The sequence below is a fragment of the Natrix helvetica genome (assembly GCF_964273705.1).
Source record: "Natrix helvetica genome assembly, chromosome: 1".
Classification (NCBI taxonomy): domain Eukaryota; kingdom Metazoa; phylum Chordata; class Lepidosauria; order Squamata; family Natricidae; genus Natrix; species Natrix helvetica.
The window spans coordinates 29,722,512-29,747,826 of NC_138548.1; the positions used below are offsets into that span (position 1 = coordinate 29,722,512).

Consider the following 25,315-nt stretch of genomic DNA (forward strand, 5'->3'; position numbering starts at 1 on the left):
TTGTGGAACCTCTTCTATAGGTTAGAACTGGCAGGAACCCACCCCTGTTCTAGAGGCAGGCCAATAAATGTTGATAAATCAAGGAAGGAATGGGGTTGCACCTCCATCTGCATTGGGATGACTGGGAGGGAGCAGCAGTCAATGTGCATGGCTAGGTGTGCCTTATGCCTGCAGGTTACCACAAATAAGTATCTATATGAATCTTTGGTTTCCAACTTACGGTAGTTCCACACATGGCAGCTTCAAATGTTGTCCACTCCTATTACAGAAAACAGTATTTGGCTGCTGTGTATCAATAGGGAAAGCTTAACATTTGGTAAAGTGAATCTGTTATGAATGCCAGTAGTGGACTTTATAGATTTTCTAATGCTGAGGAGCTCCAGTATCTTGAGGACACTTACCCAAATCAACAGCCATTTCTCTATCCTTTAAACTCCAATCCCTCTTAAAATCAGAACTGCTCAGAATTGCCATCTTATAGGATGCTATTGTTCCCCACTTTTCTCAAGAGCTTTTCCAGAAGAGAACGCCTGAATTATACAGCCCATTTGTACAACTGTTTTAAAGATTTAACTCTTAGTGAGTTAAATTTTAGAATTCTCTAAAAATGTATTTATTTGTGAAGGTGATTCAATATGAATACTTTGTTTTATTGAATATAGGTAGACCTCAACTTACAACAGTTCATTTAGTGACCATTTGAAGTTACAATGGCACTGGAAAAAATGACATGACCGTTTTTCACATTTACAGCCATTGTAGCATCACCATGGTCACATAATCAAAAATCAGATGTTTAGCAACCGACTCATATTTATGACAGCTGCAGTGACCTGGGGTCATGTGATCCCCTTGTGACCTGACAAGCAAAGACAATGGGAAACCAGATTCACTTAACTACCGTATTTTTTAGAGTATAAGACGCATTTTCCCTCAAAAGAGGGTGAAAATCTGGGTGCATCTTATACACTGAATACAGTATTTTTGGGGCTCCAAAACCCCGCCCCTTTACAAAAATGGCCGTGCATAGCCTTTAGGAGGCTTCCAGAGTGCTTCTGGGGGCTGGGGAGGGCAAAAATGAGCAAACAATAATCATTTTTGCTCGTTTTGTCCCCCCTAGCCCGCAGAAGCACTCTACAAGCCTCCTAAAGACTATGCATGCCCTTTATTTTGACAAAAAAACGGGCCCGTTTTGGGAAGATCTGCGAGTGCAAAAACTTTTTTTTAAATTTACCTCTTCAAAATCTTGGTGCATCTTATACTCCTGTGTGTTTTATACTCTGAAAAATAACTTAACTGCAATGATTCACTTAACACATATGGCAAGGTCGTAAAATGAGGCAATTTCACGTAAGAAATGTCTCACTTATCAACAGAAATGATGGGTTCAATTGCAGTCGTAAGTTGAGGCCTACCTATACTTCAGTATTTCCATCTCAAGAAAAAATTATAATATTATATGCCATCTTTCAAGTTCCCCCCCCCCAAAAAAAAACAAGAGTTAGTATCTCATACATCTAAAGTTGATTAAGAAAAGCATAATAAATTCTAGAAAATGTTGCTTGAAACAAATGAAACAAATTTTATGCATCTTGACCCCCCCCCCAAAAAAAAGGATAGAAGAACCAGAATAAACTAATAAAAATGATTCTGTAGACTTAGAACTCTACAGTGAAAGTAGAGATATAACCATATTTCGCAGACACGTTGATTGGGGACTCTTTTAATACATATATATATACTTAATTTGACAGGCTGTATCATTTCTACATGAGAATATCATAATGAAATGTGTTAAGTGACTTGCTCTTTCACAGGAAAATCAACATAATCAAAGCCACCGATGGTTCTAGTTCCAAGTAGGATAAAAAAGGAGGTGAAGATTTCTGAAAATGAAGGATTTTCCTAAATGTTTATGTTTGCAAGATGGTGTAAAAATTGCTAGATTGAAGAGGAGGAAAGAGTGTTTTAAGTAAAATAAATCAAAGCAGCTGAAATTAAAATAAAAGCAACAGAGTAGACAATTAGTATTGATTGGTTAAATAAATGTTTTTAACATGTGAATCAACTTTAAGCACTCTGGCTCCATTGTAAGTAAAAGATCATGATTGACTTTTCATAAGGGATAATTTCCTCACTCTTTTTTCAGGAACAGGGAAGAAGCCAATCCAGAAGTCAGTGAACATTTATTCCCAGAAGCCCCAGCCAATGCCGAGGGATGCTAGTGGCTCTCCTAAGGTTGTGAATTACATGTTCTACCATATTTTTTGGAGTATAAGACACACCAGAGTATAAGACACACCAAGATTTTGAAGAGGCAAATTAAAAAAAAAGTTTGTGCACTCTGCAGACCTCCCAAACCCCCTGCACGCTTCATTTTTGTGAAAAATGGAGCATGCAGAATCTGAGAAGCCTGCAAAGTGCTCCTGGAGGTGGGGGGGTGGGTGAGCAAAAAATGGCCCATTTTTTGTGAAAACGGGCCCGTTTTTTGCCAACAAAAGGTCATGCATAGCCTTTAAGAGACTTGTAGAGTGCTTCTGGGGGATGGGGACAAAAACAAGCCACAAATGACTCTTTTTCACTCATTTTTGCCCTCCCCAGTCCAAAGAGCACTTTGTAGGCCTCCCAAACCCTCTACATGTCCATTTTTGTGAAGGGGGGGGGGGGTTTCAGGTGGTCAAAAATGCTGTATTTAGTGTATAAGACGCACCCTGATTTTCACCCTCTTTGGGAGGGGGGAGGTGCATCTTATACTCCGAAAAATATGGTAATTTATACTTGGTGTTGATAATCATCAAGAAGGCCATTCCTTACCTTAATAAAAGCAAGGGCCAGGACTGTTCACTAAATTTCCAAGAAACCCCTCAAACTGTTATGGATCTTTTAAACATATTTTAACAGGCAACAGATTTCAAATTAAACACAGCATTACAGTTGGTGGAAGAACCTGTATGCGCAGTATCAGATGCCAAGCAAGTGAGCTTGAAAAAAAGTATCTACAGTATATACTTTAAATAACAATAAAGGCGTGAGCACTTATGTTGACATTGCTTGTGTATATAAACAAACATCACTGGGGCATCATCGTAAGCCAATGTAACTGACAGAAAGGAACATAATCAGCCAAAATTGTGGCCAGTGCCCCAGAATTTAACTTGCAGATTTATCCAACGTATTACACTGAGCTCCATAACAGTCCAACCTCAGGTAGATGAGGAAAAAAGGCAGCGCCACAGTGTGAACAAAACTGTTATTTCTCTGTGGAAAAAGCCCTTTTCATCAACGGTGGAGGTGTTTTTCCTACATCAAACATCATTTCCAAAGGAGGGTTATTGAGGCAGCACCAATCAGGGATACGTCCTGTCTGGTTGTAATATTCCTTTGATACTGAACGACTGCCAAGAATGTCCTGAAGGGCTCCAAAAATGGCTCCTGTAAAACAGAGACACAAAACACATGAGTTTAAAACATGGAGAAGCAAATAAAATGGTGTCAAGAAGGAAAAGTGCAATCGAGTTTTTATTTTGTGTTTCTATTAGCCCAAGTAAGATCTTACTGTTTTTCCCTCATCAATCTTGACTGAGAATTTTTCATCTAAATAATGATAATTGAGATAATAATATACCGTACTTTTCAGAGTATAAGATGCACCTTTTTCCCTCAAAAAAGAGGCTGAAAATCTGGGTGCGTCTTATACACTGAATACAGCATTTTTTGCCTCTTGAAATCCCGCCCCTTTCATCAAAATGGCTGTGCATTGCATTTAGGAGCCTTGCAGAGTGCTCCTGGGGGCTGGGGAGGGCAGAAATTAGTGAAAAAACGGGCCGTTTATTGCTCGTTTTTGCCCCCCTCACCTCCCAGCACTCTACAAGCCTCCTAAAGGCTATTCATGCCCTTTAAAAAAAACGGGCCCGTTTTCACAAAAAACAGGGCATTTTGGGGAGGTCTGCAGAGTGCCTAAACTTTTTTTTTTTTAAATTGCCTCTTCAAAACCTTGGGGCGTCTTATACTCCAAAAAATACGGTATCGATCAATTCCTACCACAGAGATTTTGAGAAGCTGAATACCAATCAGAAATTAAACAGGGTTATAAAAAAATAAATATCAAGACTAAATAACTTGATAGTCTCAAGAATCCGCTCCTTCCCCCAGTCATAGAACGGTTGCTGGCCCTAGTTCTATACCTCCTCAATCCCTTTGGGGAAAGACTTAGGAATTTTATAAAATCTATTGTGCATCAGAGCCCCTGTACCCAAGCTTTCCAGTCCCTCCTAGGAGTGGCATTGCAAATATTGTATGCTGTGTGCAGGCCCACATAATTTCCACTCCGGTTCCCAGCTTTTTCAGACTAACCTCCTAACCATGCCACACAGTTTGGCTTGGCTGGCGGGACGTGCACTCGGAAGGTCTTTGAGGCCAGGATCTCCTTGTACTTTGGCTTCTCCACCAGGTACCGTATTTCAGCCATTAATCTGTGCAGGAATCCTGGTAACATAGCTGTACCCCCAATTACTATCAAGTTCTCAGCCAGTTGCTTCCTAGTATCTATTGGGCACTGGCAGAGGAGAAGAAAAAAAGAAAACATTTCAATTAGGCTGCTGATTAATAAAATAACAGTGTAACAGAATAAGAGAGTCGGAAGGGAGTTTGGAGGTCTTCTAGTCCCACCCCCTTCTTAAGCAGGAAACCCTATACCATTTCAGACAAATGGTTGTCCAATCGCTTCTTAAACGTCATTCACAAATTCTGAAGGCAATTCGTTTCACTGACTAATTGTTCTAACTCTCAAGAAAATTAAGCATGATCAAATATACAGCAAACTGGGAAGGCAGATGGTTTGGGAAAAAATCTATACTTGGCTTCCTACTTTAACTGCCTAATATCCTGTGGGATGGCCTTTGTCTACCAAGGCTTCTGACGCTTTTTGTATTAAATCAAACTGGTATATAGCTGCTGTTATGCAGGTGTGAGTTAGCAAGAGAGACAAAAAGAGGAGAGGAAGGTGATTCTAGTCTTGAAATGCCAGGGGGTACTGTGATGACTAATATATTGACCTGGCTGCTAGCCAGGGCTGTTGTGGGACAGAAGGAGAAAGCATTACCATTGGTTCAGCCCTGTACATGTAGTCATGTGGAAAAGAAAGCACACCCTCTTTTGAGTTCTGTGGGCTTACATATTAAGACATATCAGGATAGTAAAAATAATCTGGTGCTTAGCAGCTTAAAAGTAGGTAAACGCAACCTCAGAAGAACAACAACACATGACATATTACACCATGTATTTTACAAAAAGAAAGCCACAATGGAAAAGCCATGTGTGAAAAACTAAGTACACCTGATGTTTCAGTAGCATAAAGTGGCATAAAAGCTGGGCTGTTGGTCTGAGCTCTGAGCTTGGCAATTCGGCTGCAAACGTTTTGTTACCATTGGAGAGGACATCATCAGTGTCTCTGTATGCACTGACGATGTCTCCTGGAATAGTGACGAAACATTTGCAACCAGATTGCCAAGCTTGGAGCTCAGACCAACAACCCAACTACCAACCCAAGCTACTTATAGTTAAATATATTTCAGGCATAAAAGCTTCCACAGCCTTAGTTTCTCTGTGTCATCATCTCTCTTGTGATCCTGTTAGCCGTGTCTGGGTAAAAAAAAAAACACGTTAAAAGAGCTTGCATAGAGAGAGGGAGGGAGGGAGGGAGGGAGGGAGAGACTTATCCAAATTGTTCTACCTCCATAAGCGAGTCCAATATTAAAGTAGCCACGGATTTCTCTTCATTGTCCTGCACAAAGAGTACTTCGACAACAGAATCTCTGTGAGAAAGAAAGGGAAGCCTTAAGTCATTTATTTATTATATTTATTTATTAAACGTGTTCGCCACCCATACCCCCCTCCCCCCTTGGCGACTTACAATAATAATATGCAGAGAGTGAAGCATGAATCTGTTCAGGAAGCCAGAGGATTTTACCCATTCTGTCCTAGCTTCCCAACTGATTTGAAAAGGATTACACTGACTTTAGAGAAAAGTACACAATCCTGTATCTTGTATGCAGCCCACCATGCATCAAGACACAGCCTACATCAAGTCCCCCCTCTTCCCATTCCGCTACCAGATTTGGTGGCCCAAATCTACCTGACCCATCTTTTCTCACTTCCCTGCTCCCTCTGACTCAGTGCTGTCCCTCGTCTCCGTTGCCTTATTTGTGAACCTTCCTTCCCACTCAAGACTCTTGATCTCTCTACTTGCATTCCATCCCAAACAGCAACACTCTTTGCATAATAACATTTACTTAATTTGTATACTAGCACTACTTTTTAAACTTTTTGATGTGGTCCCATTCGTTTGCAATGTGGTTCCCAAAGGTTAGTACAGTTTGATGAAATACATCTGTACTAACATCTGTTTGGTATACATTACCAAACTTTCCCCCTTGTGCAACACGTTGACACATTTTGAATAAGAGTAGCTTGGACATCTATATATTCTGCTCTTGCCTAGCAAACAAAATACTGTTGAGAGGGACTAAAAAAATGTAATTGCCATTGCAAAAGTTAATGCAAAAAAGTGACTGCATTGCTAACCTGATTGATCCATTGATATGCAAAATCTTCTCTCCATCCAATGGATAGTCTACATCTGGTGGTGGAGTTGGACGCTACAAAGGATATACGCACACTCAGTAAGTGAAATATTAAATTTAAATAACTAAATTTGCCTCACTGAATTTGAAAGGTTTGTTTATTTCCAACATACCTCAGCGCCATCATCCATATCAAACTTTGCTGCCTGAATTTTCAGTCCCCGCTGGAGGTCACTCACAAAACAAGTGCGAACTTGAGAGAGATAAAAATAGCCTTCAGATTATCCTCCTTCAATATTTGTAAGCCTCTTGTGACATTTCACCAAAAGAAATACTTTTGTACTGATATGATCTACCTTTTTGAATTATTCCCCTATTATCAGGCAAAAACTGATAATAAGACTGCTAGTGAGATGCATATCATGCTAGCAAGATTTGGAGCAAAACTTTGGAGAAATGGGTATAGTTGGCATTATATTATATTATAGTTGTTCATTATGCCCCGTGAACGAGAATGTAACATGAAGCAGCTGGTTTGCAAGAACTAAACTAAAGTTTGTACAAAGAAACGTATTTTACCCTTTATGTCTTCTACAATGTCTTCGGGAACAGAACCTAAAATAGCAGAAATGCAACACATCTGGAATTAACACCTACTGAGAATACAAAATTCAAATACAGACCATTCTGACAATTTAACTGCAAGTTAGCTAGAAAATTCTGCTTCAATGCAAATTAAACACAAACACATATTAAGTCTAATAGTTCAGTGATAAGGTTAAGAATTGCAACCAAGATATTTAAGGGTTTAGAGTGGAATACACTGAGATCAAACATAACAATACTTTCCTGAATTAACACATTATTAGAAATAAGGGGATTCAGCATTGAAATTACTGCTTCTTAAGACAAGATTTGTCTGTCCATCCATCCATCCATCCACCCATCCCCTATCCTCCCCCAGAACCACTAAGATGAAAAAAAGTATCCCTCTCCCAGCAGAGATCTTACCCATCACTGAGGTAAGGCTTTGTCCTTTGGTGGCTCCTGTATCTACTGAGCTTTGCTCCAGCAACTGGTACTCTAGTTCTCTAGAGTGTATTAAGGAGAATAGGAGACATTTAGGAAACATCTGGCATTGATTCTCTGGCATTCATCCATCCCACATTATGCATTTGTACAACAGACGATTTCCAGCCTTGTGGCTTCATCAAATATGTAATGGTTAACAAATATTATAGGAAACATTTTGGAGAAGACCAACATTTTCAGCCCTGTTAACACTGGCAGTCGTAGTGAAAGTGCTACGCCTGCCCATTTATACTGAAAAATAATAAAGAACTATGGTAATCAGCAGTCATTAATGGCCTCCTCCTTGTATTAGCTTGATCATCTTCTGCATGCTGTCTATATTTATTACATCTTCTAAAAATTAATCTCAATTATCTGCTGTATGAAAAAGCATAAAGCCCAGATTCTAGTATTATGTACAAAATATTTTCCTTATATAATATCTAACTTGTATTGATGCAAAAAAAAAAAGTAAGCTACCAAGTATCCACCCAAAATCATGGACTACAATGATCATAATTCCCTTCCCTCTACCCATGTAACCAGCGCTGATTAGATGCTGTCTGCTTCTTCCAAACACTTGTAGGACTGACAAAAACCCAGTCTATCTTGGTACCCACTTAGCAAAATCATATTACTCTAAACCAGTGTTTCTCAACTTCAGCAGTTTTAAGATAGGTTCTTAATTCTGAAGTCCCAGAATTTTGGGAATTGAAGTCCGCACATCTTAAATTTGAGAAATGTTTCCAAAGTAGTTGATCTTTCCTTAATAAATGCCTTGATATTTGCTATCAGCTTACTTGTGAATGGCTTTTCCTCCCAAAGGAAGAGCACCCCAGCAACTGAGGACAGGTATTCCTTCATAAATCTTCAAACAGTTAAGGATGTTTTATTTGACAGTTTTTCTTATTCGAAAAGTGAGATACAAGCACCAGACACAAATGCACAATTGCAGATAACAATATTACAAAAAGAGAAATTTCATTTCCCCCCCCCCCCCCCCCGGTGTTTTTACAATTAATTTATGTGGCCAACCATCTTGTAATAGCAACACTGGGCAACTAAGATAGGAATCAAAGGATCATGATACACTACAATTTTGGAACAATGGTTAATTTCATAATTTTAAATGAAGATACGTATGTTTTTTCTTCAACAAGAATTGCTTTAACACTTACGTGAATACATTTTGCGTGCAAGTATTTTATTTATAAATACCGCATACACTATAAGATGCAGCGGAGTATAAGGCGCACCAAGATTTTGAAGAGGCAAATTAAAAAAAAAAAGTTTTTGCACTCTGCAGACCTCCCCAAAACGGCCCGTTTTTCATCAAAAAAAGGGCATGCATAGCCTTTATGAGGCTTGTAGAGTGCTCCTGGGGGCTGGGGTGGGGGCCCAAAACGAGCAAAAAATGGCCCCTAAGGGCTATGCATGGCCATTTTTGCAAAGGGGGCAGGGTTTGGGGAGGCCAAAAATACTGTATTCAGTGTATAAGATGCACCCAGATTTTCACCCTCTTTTTTGAGGGAAAAAAGTGCGTCTTATACTCTGAAAAATACGGTAGGTAGCATTAGCTTCAAATGCATCAAATCCCCCAAGCCTTAGCAATTTTCACTGAACTGAAATAAAGCTGATTTTTATCTCATGCTTCATGAATAAAATCTGAGGCATGACTTGAAGATACATCAAGCAACCAATTTGTGGAAGCTGGATCTTTTCACTGCTTGGACAGGAGATGATGGAAGAACGATGGGATCTCTGAAGGTGGCAATAAAAGCTTCTTTGGCTTTCTCTGCTCTGGACATCTCAAAACAGGTTGGACATCTCAAAACAGCTTGTGGAACATTCTTCAAGACAGCAGAGGTGGTAGTCAGCAGGTTCTGACCAGTTCTGGAGAACCGGTAGCGGAAATTTTGAGTAGTTTGGAGAACCGGTAAATTCAATTTCCGCCCCCCTCCCCCCCCATATTTCTGCTTCATTTACAAGTAATCTTCAACGTACAACCACAATTGAGCCCAGCATTACTGTTGTTAAGCAAGACAGTTGCTAAGTGAGTTTTACCCCATTTTACAACCTTTCTTGCCACAGCTGTACAGTGAATCACTGCAGCTGTTAAATCAGTAACGCAGTTGTTAAGTGAATCTGGCTTCCCCATTGACTTTGCTTGTCAACAGGTCGCAAAAGATGATCACACAACCACAGAACATAGCAACTGTCACAAATCTGAGTCAATTGCCAAGCATCCGAGTTTCGATCACATAATCGCGGGGAGGCTGCAAGGGTTGCGTGTTTGATAAAATGGTCATAGGCCACTTTTTTTCAGTGCTGTGGTAACTTTGAATGGTCACTAAACAAACCGTTGTAAGTTGAGGACTATCTGTATTTTGTTGCCTTTACCGTTATTTTATTACCGTTTGACTTACAACCGTTCATCTGATGACAGTTTAAAGTTGCAGAGGTGCTGAAAAAAAGGACATGACCAATTCTCACTCTTACGACTGTTGCAGCATCCCTACAATTACGTGATCAAACTTTGGGTTTGTATATATCAGGGGTGTCCAAACTTGGGAACTTTAAGACTTGTGGACTTCAACTCCCAGAATTCCCCAGCCAGCCATGCTGGCTGGGGAATTCTGGAAGTTGAAGTCCACAAGTCTTAAAGTTCCCAAGTTTGGACACCCCTGGTATATATGATGTATGTATTTAGGATGGTTGCTGTGTCCCAGGAAGCCAGGTTTGCTTGATGACTGCGTGACTGCCTCAACTGTAATGTTGGCTTAGCAGTAAAGACAAAACAATGTTGTAAAATGGGACACAACTCACTTAACAATTGCCTTGCTTAGCAATGGATTTTTTTTGGGGGGTGGGGGAGAGGTGTCAATTGTAGTTGTAAATTGAGGACTACCTCTACATTTTATTTTCTTTTTATACTGCAGAATGCCCTGGAAATAATTTCAGTTTAAAGCAGGGGTGTCAAACCCGATCGCATCATGGGCCGCATCGTGACGTATTGCGAAGTTTTTTGGCTTTGTGGAACTGGGATGGGCGTGGCCTGCACGGGCCGTACTTGGCCCGCGGGCCGCCAGTTTTACAGTCCTGGTTTAAAGTGTGAATTGGCTTAATTGGCTTAAATAAAGTAGGATATTTGACAAGAAATGTAGGATATTTGACATGGAAAATCTTTGGCCCAGAAGTCAACTTAGTTAGTTTCTGGGGAGTCCATTTTGTCGTGCTTAGGGTACTTGCATCCTGACTGATAGGATTAAAAGAGATTTTAAAAAAGATACAGGTAACACCAGGCTTTCCGTATAACCACAATCCAAAACCATTGCAGAATTAATTCCCAGTGTTAGAAGAGACATCAGATGACTTGGTGCAAACAACACTGAAGGAACCTAGAAGGAATACAGAAGCACAATTTTTAATACTCTACAGGGTGTCTGTGATCATTTGGACACACTGCCACTGTCATCTGTATGCAGGAAATCCCACATTCAATAGATCCTGAACTCCTGTCTATAGAAAGTCTGTTCTTTGAACTTGGACCAACTTTTGGACCAAGTTCAAGGGTCCAATTTGGACCATCCACCATGCTGAGACCTTTGCATTGTGTGTTGTGGCCCGCCAGTGGCCAGCGGAGCTGGCAGCAGACTTGGACAGTGAGGAGGTTGGGGAGGAACCTGGAGGTTCTTGGACAGGCCTGGAGTCTGGGGAAGGCTCTGTTGTGGGCTCTGTGTCAGAGGCAGCGAGGGGGACAGAGCCATATGCCAGTTATCAGATACCTTCAGAGTCAGACATCTGTGAGGCAGATGAACAGCTGGAAACTGTTCCCAGTGTGCGCATGTACAGAGTTGCCAGACAAAAGGAACAGCTAAAGAACAGGGGTCGACTTAGAAGTAAGGCCAGATGATGAATGGCCCCTCCCAGAGGAAATAAAAGAGGAGCAAAAGGGGAGTTTGCAGGAGACAGTTAGCTCGCTAATTGGTTCGTGATTCTCCAAGACTCCTTCCCAATTTCTGCAAATATCGGCCTGTCAGCTCTCCAAGCCAGATAAGGATTGTAAATCCTCCTTTGAAATACTTTTACTGGCTGTGAATGAGCAGAATTCACAGTAAATTAATAAAAGTGGATTTTGTCGGGACAAGGAGCTTATTTCATGCTCTTGGGAAGCCTCGATCAGAACACTGTGTTCCAACAATGCTTCTGCCCGTTACTTTGGATTTTGATTACTTGAAACTCCTTCCAGGCCAAACTTCCAAGGGATTTGGGACTACTCAAAACTGCATGAGACTTCCTAGACGTCTAGCCTGCTCTTGCTTGTAACTGTACAAACCAGATATAAGCCTTTTGCAGCTTAACTCATGGTGTGTGTGTGTGTTTGTCTGTCTGTCTGTCTGTCCTGGGACAGGACAAAGTCTAAATTAATGCATCATAGATACAACTGAATGTTTCCACTGAAGGAAAGTATGCCATAGATCGGGGGTCCCCAAACTGTGGGCAACACCTATTCGCCACAGACCACATGAGTAGCTTGTGGCCCCACTTGCGCAAGTAATGGGGGTTTATGTGCGCAGACATGCCTGCCCCTTCCACAAAACCATCCCCTTTCTCCCCTCCACCCACTCCAAGCCGCCAACCCAGAAAGACTGGGGAACTCTGCCATATATAGTCCTCAACTTACAACAGCAATTGGAACCAGAACTTCAATTATTAACCAATGTGGTCTTAAACACGGACTGCATTGATTAGCCACCGCAAACCCTGCAATCCTGTTCTCATTAAATAAATCCCATGGTTGTTGGATGAGGCAACTTCCTATTGGCTTCCCACAAACAAGTCAGTGGAGATGCCAGCAGGCGTGGCAAGGTTTCTGGAGGATGCAAGTCCCAGATGGTTTGCAATCTGCTATCAGGCAAGTAACTGGTGCCTGATGGGTAGGGAAAAGTCTGAGGTGATGCACAAAGTAGTACGGAAAGACTAGGAGACGGTGCATAAGAGTATGCAAGGGTGCCATAGCGAGGCTCAGGAACAGTGCTCGACAGAGGTATGGTAAAGGCCAGGGAGAATGCACAGGAAAGTGTGAGGGAAGTGCAGTACAGCACAAGGAGGGTGCACGGCAAGGGTGGCGCAGCAAGACTTGGGGGAGGTGCATGAGGGAGGCACAGTGAGAATTGGGCAGGGTTGCACAAGGAAGGCATGGCGAGGATTGGGGAGGGTGCATGAGTGGTTGGGGCAAGCACAGAGGGGCTGAGAGGTGGTGCATGGTGGGAAAGACTTACTCCAGCAACTTGTGACCTTCCCTGCTAAGTTCCCCTCTGAGTGTCCTGGGAAGCACGCAGAGAAGGCAACAAATGTGATGGCTCAGTTCTGCAATGGATCATTTGTGCAAGCCAGTTGCCAAGCACCTAGATTGGGATCATGTGATCGGGGGGGGGGGAATCTGGGACATCTGGAACTCCAAGGACTAGTCGTAACCATCATCTGATCATATGTTGAGGACTACCTTCAACAGATCCAGATCCAGAATTTAATGACCCGTTAGTGATTGGGAAGTTATTAAAAATTGGGGCATGGCTGCTTTAATCACAGGTGAGTAAAGAAAATCTGACAACTGTTAAAACTGTCAGCTACAGCACGCAAGTTGGAATGTATTACTGTACCTCAAAATACTTGAATAGAACTTTTGTGAGTGTCTCTCTGAAATGAGAAGGGCACAATATAGATTCCACGATCACAACTCGACGGTCTCGGGGGTTTACCAGCAAATGCCTGAAAAATGAATGAATGTGACCAGAAAGCTGAATAAAATTACTTGTTCTGCTATACCTTTGTGTACACATTTATTATCTACGCCGTTTTCAAACAGATTGCAATCCTAGGTAGAATTGCTTAGTTTAGGATGGATTGTTGTCTATTGCTTTTAATTAATAATTATTGTAAATTGCCTCAATGCCTTGTGATATGAGCTGTCTACAAATCACTGAATGAATAAAATAAATTACAATGGAATAAATTTACCCAAGTACAATGAGGTTTAACTTTTGAATAGATATGCAAAAAGATGGGAACCAAAACAATGAGAAATGTAAGGTATTGGAATATTGACTCCTTCCCTCCTTATCAAAGAAATAATATAATAAGGGAATTTGGTTTAGATGGTTATTGCCAGAAGGAATGCTGATCTTCTGGGAGGGAAACAGAATTAGAATTAACACAGTCGTGGAGGCAGAGGCCTTCATTAAAAAACATAGTGCCCTCCTAGAGGACGGAAATATAAGTAGTGAAAAAGGCGACAAAACACAAGACATGAAGGAGGGAGGGGCTGCGGCTCCGCCTGGGGACAGGGAACAATAACGGAAAGACTTAGGTCACAAAAATAAATATATCTGGAATATCATTTTAATTGTTGATATATTAGAAAGTGGCAAAAGAGATGATTGAACACATGGTTGATATAATGTATAATAAGATGCTGTTTCTGCTTATCTTTTATCTTTTGTTTTTTTTTCTGTAAAAAGTTGTGAGAATTGGAGAGATTCCTACCTCTAGCACGATGGAGCTGCCAAAAAAATTTTTTTGTATGTCCACCTACCCTTTTCCCCCCAAATTTTTTAAAAACCAATAAAATTCTTTCAGAAAAAAAAAAAAGAAATTCACTGTCTTCCCATTTTGTTTGGCTCTAGACAAATATTCTATAAGGTATTATGTAAGGTGGATATTAACACATGCCTGAGCTTCAGAGAAGCAAGTATATTGAGGTTGATGCTTAATTTCAGTTATGTTTACCTATATTCATTTTTCTTAGTGTTGACGAGAAATACAGATTTGAAGGGGAAAGAATGATTCGGCGTAACCATATGTCAACAACTCCTTAAAAAGCTTTACCTTAGCTAGAAAGCAGTTACAAAATCCTAGGAAGATCTGTGCTTGATGCTTATATAAATGTATGAATTTATTTTGTGAAATAACATTCACATTTTTAATTATATTGCAAACCACATCTTGTCTCTTTTTATTTTTATGAACATTTTAAAGAGAAAGGCATTCTTTAAGCCAGATTGATCAACTGAGACATGATAATTTGAAAAAAAGGTATTGAAAAAAATAATATTATGACTTGGACCTATAAACCATACCAGTGAAGTGAGCAGTTGGAGTCACTAATCAGGCTTAGCCAATTTGTTAAGTAAGTTACAAGAGCTGAACTCACAATCAAGCTAGCTTGTATGCAAATAAAATAGATGACAGCTTGACCCTAGCAATGATGCCTGGATTTCACATTCTTACATCAGAGTATTGCAAGCCAAGATGATTATAATAAATATTTATATTGGTTGGTCTTTAAGAAGGTGAGAAAGCACAGGCTTATTAGATATCAAAAAATCTGATACAATTCTAAGAGCAAAGACCATAGATTTTGGATAGTAGCTATACAGTAGTATCAAATCCTAGGATAGGAAATGGAAGCTTTGTAATGCTAACACAGCCATAATGATAACTTAATTAATCCAATATCTAAGCAACCTCTTTGCAAAATTTGGGACTACCCATCCCAACAACCCATCACAGAAATATTTAGTGCAGTATCTCCTACCTGAAATAAAGCATGTGAATGAATTCCTTCAGGTATGAATACAATTCTTCTGTATTAATGTTATATTGAACAACTCTGATAGGCTGTGAATTTAAAAAAATGTAGCAGTTTTAAGTATTTTAAAATTTATTTAACATTTGTTAATTATTGTATGCACTCAAAATCCATTTAATTAATGATAGATTTATGAATTTTGTGAGTTTCTTGTTGAATAAGTCTCTGTTGGGAAATGCCCAAGGGGTGGGGTGGGGGAAGAATAGCTGCAAGAGATCCAGAACTGACCCTCCCAAAACTCCACGGAACCGTATCTATCTATTCCCAAGAAAAGCAGTCTGGGGATATTCCTGTATTACAGACAGAATGCAATAAAGTACTTAGCTTAAACTCCATACATGTGGATCTGGTTGTTTGCGCTCAACAGTATCAAGTGATCACATTTTTTATAATGTTATTAAAAATACAGAGGTCCCCACTAACACACTTTTGCTGCATAATAACTATATTTTTTCTGAATTTTATTGCTCCTAAATCAACATTTAAATATTTGTAACCTATTAAGCTCCTGAAACCTTTATCATCATTTCTTGCCTCTCAAGGCTTAGGCTTCAATGATTTATTGTATCAATAAATATTACACTCACACAATTGTTTGGGTGCTTTCCAATTTTTTGGGTATGTTCACTTGTTGCTATTTTACCCCATCATTTACTTAGGCTGTAATCATGTCTCTTATTCCTCAGCCTTTTCTAAAGCCATGCTGAAAATCTGGGAAATCCCTTTTCATGTTGGGCTCTAATCTGCATTGGATGATCCTAAGCATTATTTTGCTAGCAATAGACATTAATTATAGTGTATGATAATCTGCATAGTGTTACTTAAGTCTTCTTACAGTTGTATTGGTAGGTAGACAGAACTCTTCTAGTCTGTTTGTCTATGAAGAGTCTCAATCATCCAGGTCATGGTTATCCCAAAGGTGTTTTTTCAAGAGGCAACTGGACTTTATGGTTTTTCTTTGAAGACGTTTCACTTCTCATCCAAGAAGCTTCTTAAGCTCTGATCAGATGGTGGGGAATGAAAAGATTTAAATTCCTTGCAGGCAGCTGGTCATTTGTATTCTTTTAGTGAGTCATTAAGGCCACCTGGAGGTTTTTCTGTGTCATCAGGGTCACATGAATGGTGCAAATGGAGTCTTCTTGGAACTGTTGAAAGGACTATGTTGTAGACTGGAGATAGATGTGGTATCCTTCCCCCTCTGTTGAGAGAGGGCTGTTTACTTTTGACATAGATGGCCTCTTTCACCCTGCTTTCAAACCAGTGGTCCTCTCTGTCCAAACTTTGCTGTTTTCAAAATAATGGCCTTTGTCTTTTAAATGCAGATGGACTGCTGAACCTAGTCCTGATAGGTTTGTTCTCCTATGTTGTGCCATGCATTTATGAAGTGGTTGTTTTGTTTCCCCAACGTACAGATCTGTACACGACTCACTGCATTGTACTACATGTACCATGTTGCTCAGTTTGTGTCTGGGTATTTTATCCTTGGAGTGGACAAGCATCTACCTTAGTGTATTCTTGGGTTCTTCTAATCTATTAGCCACATTCTCCAGATTTGCTAGCATAGTTAAGTTAGAATATTTACTGATTTGCCATTGGCAATTTCCACCATTTGGTTCTGATGCTCACATAATTATATTTTCTTAAAACATTACCTTTGAAACACCAGGTTTCTTTATTTCACTAGGTATGACACATCTGGGTCCCGTTTCTCCTGCAAAGCCACATCTAGAAAATTAAAAATACTAGAATACATACACATTCAAAACAACAGAATGGCAGCACCGATCTGGTAATACTACTAATAACCAATTTAAATACTTTATGCCAGAAGCAAACTAAAACTAAAATTTTCTAAATCCAAAGTAATATTAAAAGCAACAAAAGAACTTCTATATATCCAAGAGCATTGGAACATTTCCCACTGTCATTTTGCAGCATAGCACATATTCTACCACACATAAGGGAACAGCATGATATTTTAAATTTAAAATATCATCGTAGGCATGGTTTAGAAAAAAATATCTCGGCTAGATATTTTAAAAATGTCTGACTTTAAAAATAGAAAAAAATAGTTAAAGAATTGATGGGGCTAATTCAACACAATTTAATACAATTAATCTAATTGTACTCTAATAGATCAATGGACTATGTGTGCCTCATGTCATTCTCAATCTCACTCTTGATTCATGGCTCTTCTAAGGCTAAACCTAAGAACATATCTTTTGCAGCAGGCAATGACTAGCTGTAATTTTAAAAGAACTATTAGCTGTAATTTCAAGTTCTTAACAAGTGATAATCAGAAACAATGATTACTATGGTGAACTGCACTATAAAGCTAGGGCTCCATGTTTATTAACATGATAAGTGGCTGGGTTTACATTTCATATTAAACCAAAACCCAACACTCACATTAGTTAATGTGATGTATAACTTCAGTCATTTTAAGCCATGCTATAGCTTCAATCTGCAGTACTGCATTTTCCCACAAACCATAGTTTATACAATTTAGTCACAATAAATCTGCTTTACATGGCACATGACAAATAGAATTTTAAATGCATATTCTTTATACACAACTTACTCAGATAACAGGAACTCAGTTCTCTTTTCTTTCTCCCTTCTCTTTTATATGCATTTTATAGTGTACTATGTGCATTTTATAGTGTACTAATATATAAGTGCATTGATGATGTTAACTAGATTAGTAATAAAACATCTGAAAGAAAACAACCAAGTTCAGAGAGCACCATACTACATTGTGCACCACATTGCATAAGCAATGTGTCTCAATCTGGAATATTTCTGAGCAAAATCAGGCAAGATGGTCAATCAATCCCTGGTCAATTAATAAATACAAATTTCATCACTAGAACTCTGGGACTGGGTTTGTCCCCAGATTAAATATGGTGGTTAGCTAGGATAATGTAATTAAAAGCACCCAACTACTGTATTATGATTGTCGGCTGTGGTTTTGGAAATTCAGCAATTAAATTAATTCAACATATTGTGGTTCAATTAACTGTAAACACATTGTACAAGGGCAGCCCCAGCTAGTCTTAGCCATGAACTCTCAAGCTATTGGTAAATTCTTGCATTGCAACATAACATGGTTCAATATAATGCGGTTCATCAGATTTTGGGCTAACATATGCAAAACAGCTTTTATGGATAGAAAGGAGTATTTTATGGTCAAGGGTTCTGGGAATGCAATCATCGCTTATTTATTCAATGAAGCACGGTTAAGGACCCAGATCAGTAATGAGTAAATCCAGATCAGTAATGAGTAAATCTAAATCAATCAATAGAGTAAATCTAGATCAGTCACGAGTAAATTCATATCAGTAGAGTAAATCCAGATCAGTCATGAGTAGATCCAGATCAGTAAGGAGTAAACCTATCCTTTCATTCAACCCCTTGGGGAAAAAGTGAGGAGATGGTGGCGGCGGAATACAATTGCAACACGCAGTGGGAGCACAAAGAGTGCGTAGCAATACCATATAAAACCAACTGATAGATAAAACACGAGGGCGAGAGAGGTAAAACAGGTGCACAGTCACAAAAAGCAGGTTGAAAGCGATTTGGCGGAAAGAAAGGGTGGGGGGAAAGGAAGGGAACTATCTTACTTGGTGAAGGCCGCGCCCAGATCGATCACCACGGCGGTTTTTTCCCCGCCGCTGCCGAGACCCTCGTAAAGCGGCATTGCAGCGACTCCCTCGCTGAGAGGGAGAAGGATGAGAAAACAAAAGAAGCAGAAAAGGTGGGATAGAAAAAACAAGAAGGCTTTCTTTCCCGTCCGGCGCTTGACGCTGAATGGCTGAGAGAGGCAGGCGGGGTCCTTCCATTGTAGTCGGCGCGCAAAAAAGTTGTCTGTTTTTGCGCCTGGTTTCAGAAATTATTTGGCGATTATGTGGCTTGTTCGTTCGACTGTCTTTTTCCCCTCTTTTTTTCTTTCCCGCTTTCATTGCTACTCGCTCTCTCCCGGATCCCAGATTCTCTCCTGCCTCCCTTTCCTAGGGCATAAAATGGTTAGAGGTGGGGAATAAGCAATTGACACCCCAGGGGTTTCTCTTTTCTGCTTACTCTTGGTGATTCCCTCTCAAACCTTAGGATTCTGTTGGCGTTATAAAATAGTATTTTTTTTTCATTATTGAAATTATTCTGTAGCTCGCACTGAAAATCTCTTTTGGAGATGGAAAGGAAATGCCAAGTGCATTGTGAGACCGGTCTGGGAAAAGAGAGGAATGGGACATGATGTACCAGCCTTGCTGAAAATAAAAGGCGTGAGCTTTACAGACAAAATGCTTTTTCTTACATATGAGCAAGGCCAGTGAATAGGTTAATTTGAAAAATAGAAGCTGTATTGAATTAGATTTGTTTATAGAGAACAAATAAGTGAGTAGTACATCAACTATTATTGCCTTCCCAGTGGGGGGTAGAAAGAGAGAAAGAAAATAAAGGTGAGAAATTATGGTTTATCAAATCAGCAACAGCAAGAATTGCCTTCAGAGGTCTGCAGTACTTTTTCTTAGCGAAAAAATAAGGGGGCACATTGATAATGGATAAAATTATGGATGGCGGAGAGGATATAGTGTCTTTATCATTAAATGTATATGTTGTTAGACTTCTAGTGACTCTGATTTGTTTACAGTAATAAGAACAGAGATTAAACAAAATGCAAAACAACAACAAACAAACCAAAACCAACACAAAATAAAAGACAATGCAAAAAACAACAACACTTGGAGTGGAGCAAAAAGGAAGAAAGGGGGGCACCTGTCATCTTTGCCAAAGGCTTGAGCAAAGAGCCAGGATCTTAGGGTGCTTCAAAATACCAATAGGGTAGGAGCTGTTCAGATTTTAGTCTAATTCCAGAGAGCAGGTGCTGCTTTGGAGAAGATGTATTTTTGGGTTCCAGACAGATAGACTTGTTTAATCTATGAAATTGACAGGCATGAACAACCAGACCCACACATGCAGAGTTCAAGCTACTTTATTATTATGTTCCTGCCAATAATACAGGAATCATCCAAAACTCTCAACCTCCCCTTGCCACAAATAGATAAGGCTCCAAGGAACCCACTGGGGTTCATTCCTAAACCTTTTGCAGTTGCACAGTGACTCCAGGCTAACTGGGCTTGAACCCTTCTCTATGTCAAGTGAGATGCTTCACAACAGAAACTTGGAGTCTTTCAGTAATTGAAGATTGGAAATACAGTATATAATTGTGTTATTTCGTATGCTTTACAGAATTAACCATAATTCGTTCGGCTCACATAACATCTTAACATAGAGTGGGAAATTAATTGGCCATATGCAATTTCCAGAATACCCTGAGAGGGTCCAAATGTTTTAATGTGGACTATGGTGCAAAATTAGTGCCTTAAACTTTTAGGATTAAGAGTGAGCAAATTGGAACAGGGAAGTTTTGGGAGGGAGCTGGAATGTCTGTAGGACTGATACACTGCATTTAAGAAATCTTGTTGGCTAACTGGGTGAGGCTATGTGGTTTTCATGTGGCTGAGTGAAGGATGTCTTTGCTTACTTTGTGAGCTCATGGCCTGAGAGGGAGAGGCTTATGGCAGCAGCTGACTGATTGATCAGGTGATTAGCTGTGGATAGTGTGGCATTTCTTAGTCAACAGCTTGATCCCAGCCAACATTCTTTGAAAAGAAAAGTAATCTGGAACCTCTGACTACAGTGAAGATCAGGAGAGACTTCTGACTATCACTGGCATCCTACGCAGAAAAGACTAAGGGTCAAGGTATGTTTAGCAACTGTGAGGGAGTCAGGACACCAAACTCTACAGAAGTATTACATAGAAATGATCTTTTAGGTCAAACAGTTTCTAAAGCAAAAAAAAAAAAAAGGGGGGGGGGGAGGGGGAGCCAACAGAGAAGATAGTGTTTTCCTATTGATTGTACAGAGTGCCAATATAGAACTGGCTACTGTATTCCTGTTCCAAATGTAGGTCGGTTAGAGAGACATTAGGGAATTGGTGGAAGAGTTTAGATTTATTAGACTTTGGAAAATGTTTTGCAGCAATCTGAATCTGTTTGTGAAAGAGAGTTTTCATTTTGACTGAAATCGTATTAGGCTTTATAAATGGCAGAACACCTTTGCAAATCAAAGGGCGCATATATTTCAGAGAACAGTGATGGAGAACCTTTTCAGCACTGAGTGCCCAAACCGAAATGTGTGTGTGTGTGTGCGCCAGCTAGCTGGTCTTTGCGCATGCCAGAATGCTGGAAATCCAGAGACGGGCCGGCGCCTGCATATGCACAGGCCAGCTGCTCTTAGCATGTGCACACTAGAAATCAGAAGAGCAGCTGGTGACAGCACGCGTACCCACAGAGAGGGCTCTGCGTGCCACTTCTGGCATGTGGGCCATAGGTTTGCCATCACGGGTGTAAGATATGTTGTGGAGAAAATACATGTAGCAATTCAAATAGAGACTGCATCCTTTTCCTGCTGTCTTTTAAACGTGGTCAGAGTTAATTTCAGTTCCTCTCTTCACCTAAACTGACACAGCCTGCCCCAGACAAAATCCCCATGCCATCTTATAGTCAAATCTGTCTCTAGCTTTTGCCTCGGTTTACCTTCCCAATAAGCAACTGAGTTGGAAGATCATTTCAAAACATTTTATTAGGGTACAGCCCTAGGGCAGCTCTTACAAAGGAACTGTAATCTAGAAAAGCCCCAAGGTTCTGTCTTCCATCACCTCAAGGTTCTGTCTTCCATCACCTCAACATTTCATCTCTTTTAACAAGGCTTCCCCAGCACTCCTCCTGAAAGGACTGCTTTGCCAACAATAGAAATACTCAAGGTACACCAACAAGGACCTGTCTAGGTTTTCCTATCTTGTAATCCCCAACTTCAACAAAAAGTCTTTGCTTTCCCTTGTTCATTGTTTCTTGTAAACCAGGCACCCAATGATTACTGCAATAAACATAGTTCCTTGTCCTTGGTATTATGTTCTGTATTTTTGAATTGTCTATGAGAAGATATACTGTATTTTTTGAAGTGGGTCACTTACTGGATAAGATAGTGGGAAACAAAACAAAAAAATCTAATGCCAACAACAATTGGAAAATAATGTGGAGTATAGTAGTTTTTCAAACAATGCTAGCAATTGGAAGGATTAATGTACTGAGTCGCAGACAAATGTACACACAGCACCACCAGCACTATTGCCTTTTAGGCAGACTTAAAAACTTGACTCTTTCTGTAGGTACTGAGTCAGGAAGATACATAAATCTGCTAAATGTTTTGTGTGTGTGAGAGAGAGAGATAGAATGCTTAAGTTGTCCAGAGTCACTTGTCAAGTGGGTAGACTTAGAAATACAATTAATAAATGGAATTGATGAAAAAATGAATAAATGATATAATAGAAACCTGGTAGAATGGAGAGAATCAATGGAATGCTGTCAGTGCTGGATATAAATTTTATAGAAAGAGTAAGGAAGGATGCATTGGTGAAATCTTGCTTTTAGATCGAGAAGTTTAAAAGCTAACATACTAATATACAAATACTACATTAATCTAATTATCCAGTCCAATATTTAAGACAGATGGAAGAAAAAACTAAATATTACTGGAACTGACAACCTTAATCCAAGAAGAGACTGGAATGATATAGGGCTCCTGCTTGAGCAAGGGGTTGGGCTAAAATACCTCCAAGGTCCCTTCCAACTCAGTTATTCTCTTCTGTTCTAAAAAAAGATATTTGTTCTATCTCTAGTCTTCTTAGATGTTTATTGCAAGCACTGTTCTTTTTATAAAGTCACTTATGTATTCCACTGATATACAGTATGAACCATATAAAAGAAATGCTATTTAGCAGCATTTGGCCCTGGAAATTAGATCTTTACTTTAGGCTCCCCTCCTAGAATTGCAGCTGATTTGGGTGACCTTGGGCAGCGAAGAGAAATGTCTACGTATTTCTATTCAGCAATTCTGCTTCCTAAATTATAACTGCTGACTTGTTTTAGCAAATATTTTCTATTCCCATTGTCAGCAGTTTAGGGTCCATTGTAAGCAAAGAATCAAACTGAGAGTTTGTTGTCCAGTGTGCAGTCACAAAAAAGGAAACGTTAAGAACATCAGCTGTGTCACAGAACTAAGATATATGCTGCCTAGATTTGTTTTTCAGAATGATAAGTGACATATAAATTTAATAAATAAATAAATAAAATAATTGTGTCATGCGGGTTATGTTTTGCCTATCAAGATGACCCTGTGGAAATAATTCCGGGGAACAAAGAAAAAAAGTATTTTTTATAGATGGAAGGTAGAGGATGACATAACATGAAAGTGAAGGAAAAAAGCAAGACTGTAAAATTCCACCATACGGTAGTGTACTGGTTAGTGCTGAAATAAAACTGGGATGGTTCACGTCCATGCATATCAGAGGTGGGTTTCTACCAGTTCACACCGGTTCAGGCGAACCAGTAGTGGTAATTTGGCCTGGATCACAGAACTGGCAGCAACCCAGGTTGGCCACGCCCCTGAACTGGTTCCCTCGTCTCTGCTGCCATTGTTGGCATGTTTTTAGTAGTTTTTCATGTTCTTCGTGCTTGCTCAGAACAATTTACAGTGAACTGTGCACATGTGCAGTGTGAAGTGAATCAGTACCAACGCCGTTAGAAACCCACCCCGATGCATATTCATAAAACTGACAGAGAGAATTTGTCAATATCTCTTATCCCAATCTATTTCACTTAGCAGGTAGGCAACAAAGTGGAATATAACTATAACAAATTAGCAATAACTGTGGCATTTAAGCTGTGGGCCAATCAATGATTCATATCTCACATCAGCTATAAAATTTGTGTGTTTTGCAACTACAAACCATTCCTGCTTTATTATTTACAACAATATATGAACCAACCAGGGTCGCGGTGGCTCAGTGGCTAAGACGCTGAGCTTGTTGATCAGAAAGATCGGCAGTTCAGCGGTTCAAATCCCTAGTGCTACGTAACGGAGAGAGTTTCTCTTACTTGTCCCAGCTTCTGCCAACCTAGCAATTTGAAAGCATGTAAAAATGCAAGTAGAAAAATAGGGACCACCTTTGGTGGGAAGGAAACAGTGTTCCGCCTTCGCCGTTTAGTCATGCCAACCACATGACCACGAAGACGTCTTCGGACAGCCCTGGCTCTTTGGCTTTGAAATGGAGATGAGCACCGCCCCCTAGAGTTGGGAACGACTAGCACCGATGTGTGAGGGCAACCTTTACCTTTTTATGAACCAACCAACGAATGTTTTTTGTACCACATGGTAATTGTAACACTAGTTTTAGAAGCATCATATTCTACTCTTGTCGTGCAGAGCTATTTCACTGACTTTTCGATTTGCTTAAATCATAATTCTTTGAAAACTACACTTGCTACAAAACTTGTGGGTTATGTTATATAGGTACAGGGAACTTATAAATACTCTTTCAGCATCAGATTTAATGCCCAACTGCAGTCTTAAAATCTGCAGATCTTTGTGAATAAAAGCTGGGGCAAATAAAGAACAGTGGCAGAACACTGACGCAGCCTGCAGACCTCCTGCTTTTCTAGTTACACTAATTAAGTCTAATTGAGCCAACAGCAAAAGATCTGAGGCTGTAGGGAAGGCCTGCTGGGACAAAGAAGCGATGCCTGCTTTCCTTTTGAAAATACAAACGGTGACAGTTTTATCTGAAGCGGGCTTTGGTATAGGTTGGAGCATCTTAGGTACAATTCCCAGACTTGTCTGAAATGGTATAGGGCAGTGATGGCGAACCTTTCAGCACCGAGTGCCCAAACGGGAACACATGTGCATGCTCCAAAGTACCAGAAACCTGAAGACCAATTGGCTGACGCACCCATGCCCGTTTTTTGGCTAATTTTGGCTGTTTTTCGGGCTGTTTTCAGGCCATTTTTGAGCTATTTTCAGGCCATTTTAGGGCATTCCGGTACCCACAAAGATCAGCTGGATGGCGCGCATGTGCATGGTGGAAACCAGAAGCGCAGCTGGCGATGGTGCACAA

At 40.0% G+C, this 25,315-nt stretch overlaps 2 protein-coding genes across 6 annotated transcripts in view; one reads left to right on the plus strand and one right to left on the minus strand.

Moving 5' to 3' along the window:
* The window catches only part of ARMH4 (armadillo like helical domain containing 4), a 95,002-nt gene that overhangs the window by 2,504 nt on the left and 67,183 nt on the right, over positions 1-25,315 (plus strand). The window contains exons 1-2 of one of the 5 annotated variants that reach the window (XM_081935695.1): positions 19,639-19,760; positions 20,938-21,064. The exons of 3 other annotated variants lie outside the window; for them this stretch is intronic. The gene's annotated coding sequence lies outside the window, so the exon portion shown is untranslated. Of the gene's footprint in view, positions 1-6,623; positions 6,681-19,638; positions 19,761-20,937; positions 21,065-25,315 lie in introns of those variants that run through there. One more of the 5 variants, XM_081935696.1, reaches the window with a different exon arrangement.
* ACTR10 (actin related protein 10) lies at positions 1,695-19,118 on the minus strand. Its single transcript, XM_081935700.1, has 13 exons — positions 18,927-19,118; positions 16,956-17,028; positions 15,250-15,332; positions 13,316-13,424; positions 10,943-11,050; positions 8,453-8,520; positions 7,593-7,672; positions 7,161-7,196; positions 6,755-6,834; positions 6,583-6,656; positions 5,732-5,813; positions 4,354-4,555; positions 1,695-3,432 (listed from the first exon to the last, which is right to left on the minus strand). Exons 1-13 carry the CDS (start codon positions 19,001-19,003, stop codon positions 3,251-3,253), a joined length of 1,254 nt encoding a protein of 417 aa, XP_081791826.1. The 5' UTR covers positions 19,004-19,118; the 3' UTR covers positions 1,695-3,250.

Excerpts from the sequence above, each read along its gene's own strand:
- ACTR10 (XM_081935700.1), bottom strand. The coding sequence starts at position 19,003 with ATGCCGCTTTACGAGGGTCTCGGCAGCGGCGGGGAAAAAACCGCCGTG. Across the intron at positions 11,051-13,315 it reads TTCTATTCAAGTATTTTGAG|GTTCCTTCAGTGTTGTTTGC; the intron begins GTACAGTAATAC and ends TATTCCTTCTAG. Across the intron at positions 3,433-4,353 it reads CTGTGTGGCATGGTTAGGAG|GAGCCATTTTTGGAGCCCTT; the intron begins GTTAGTCTGAAA and ends TCTGTTTTACAG.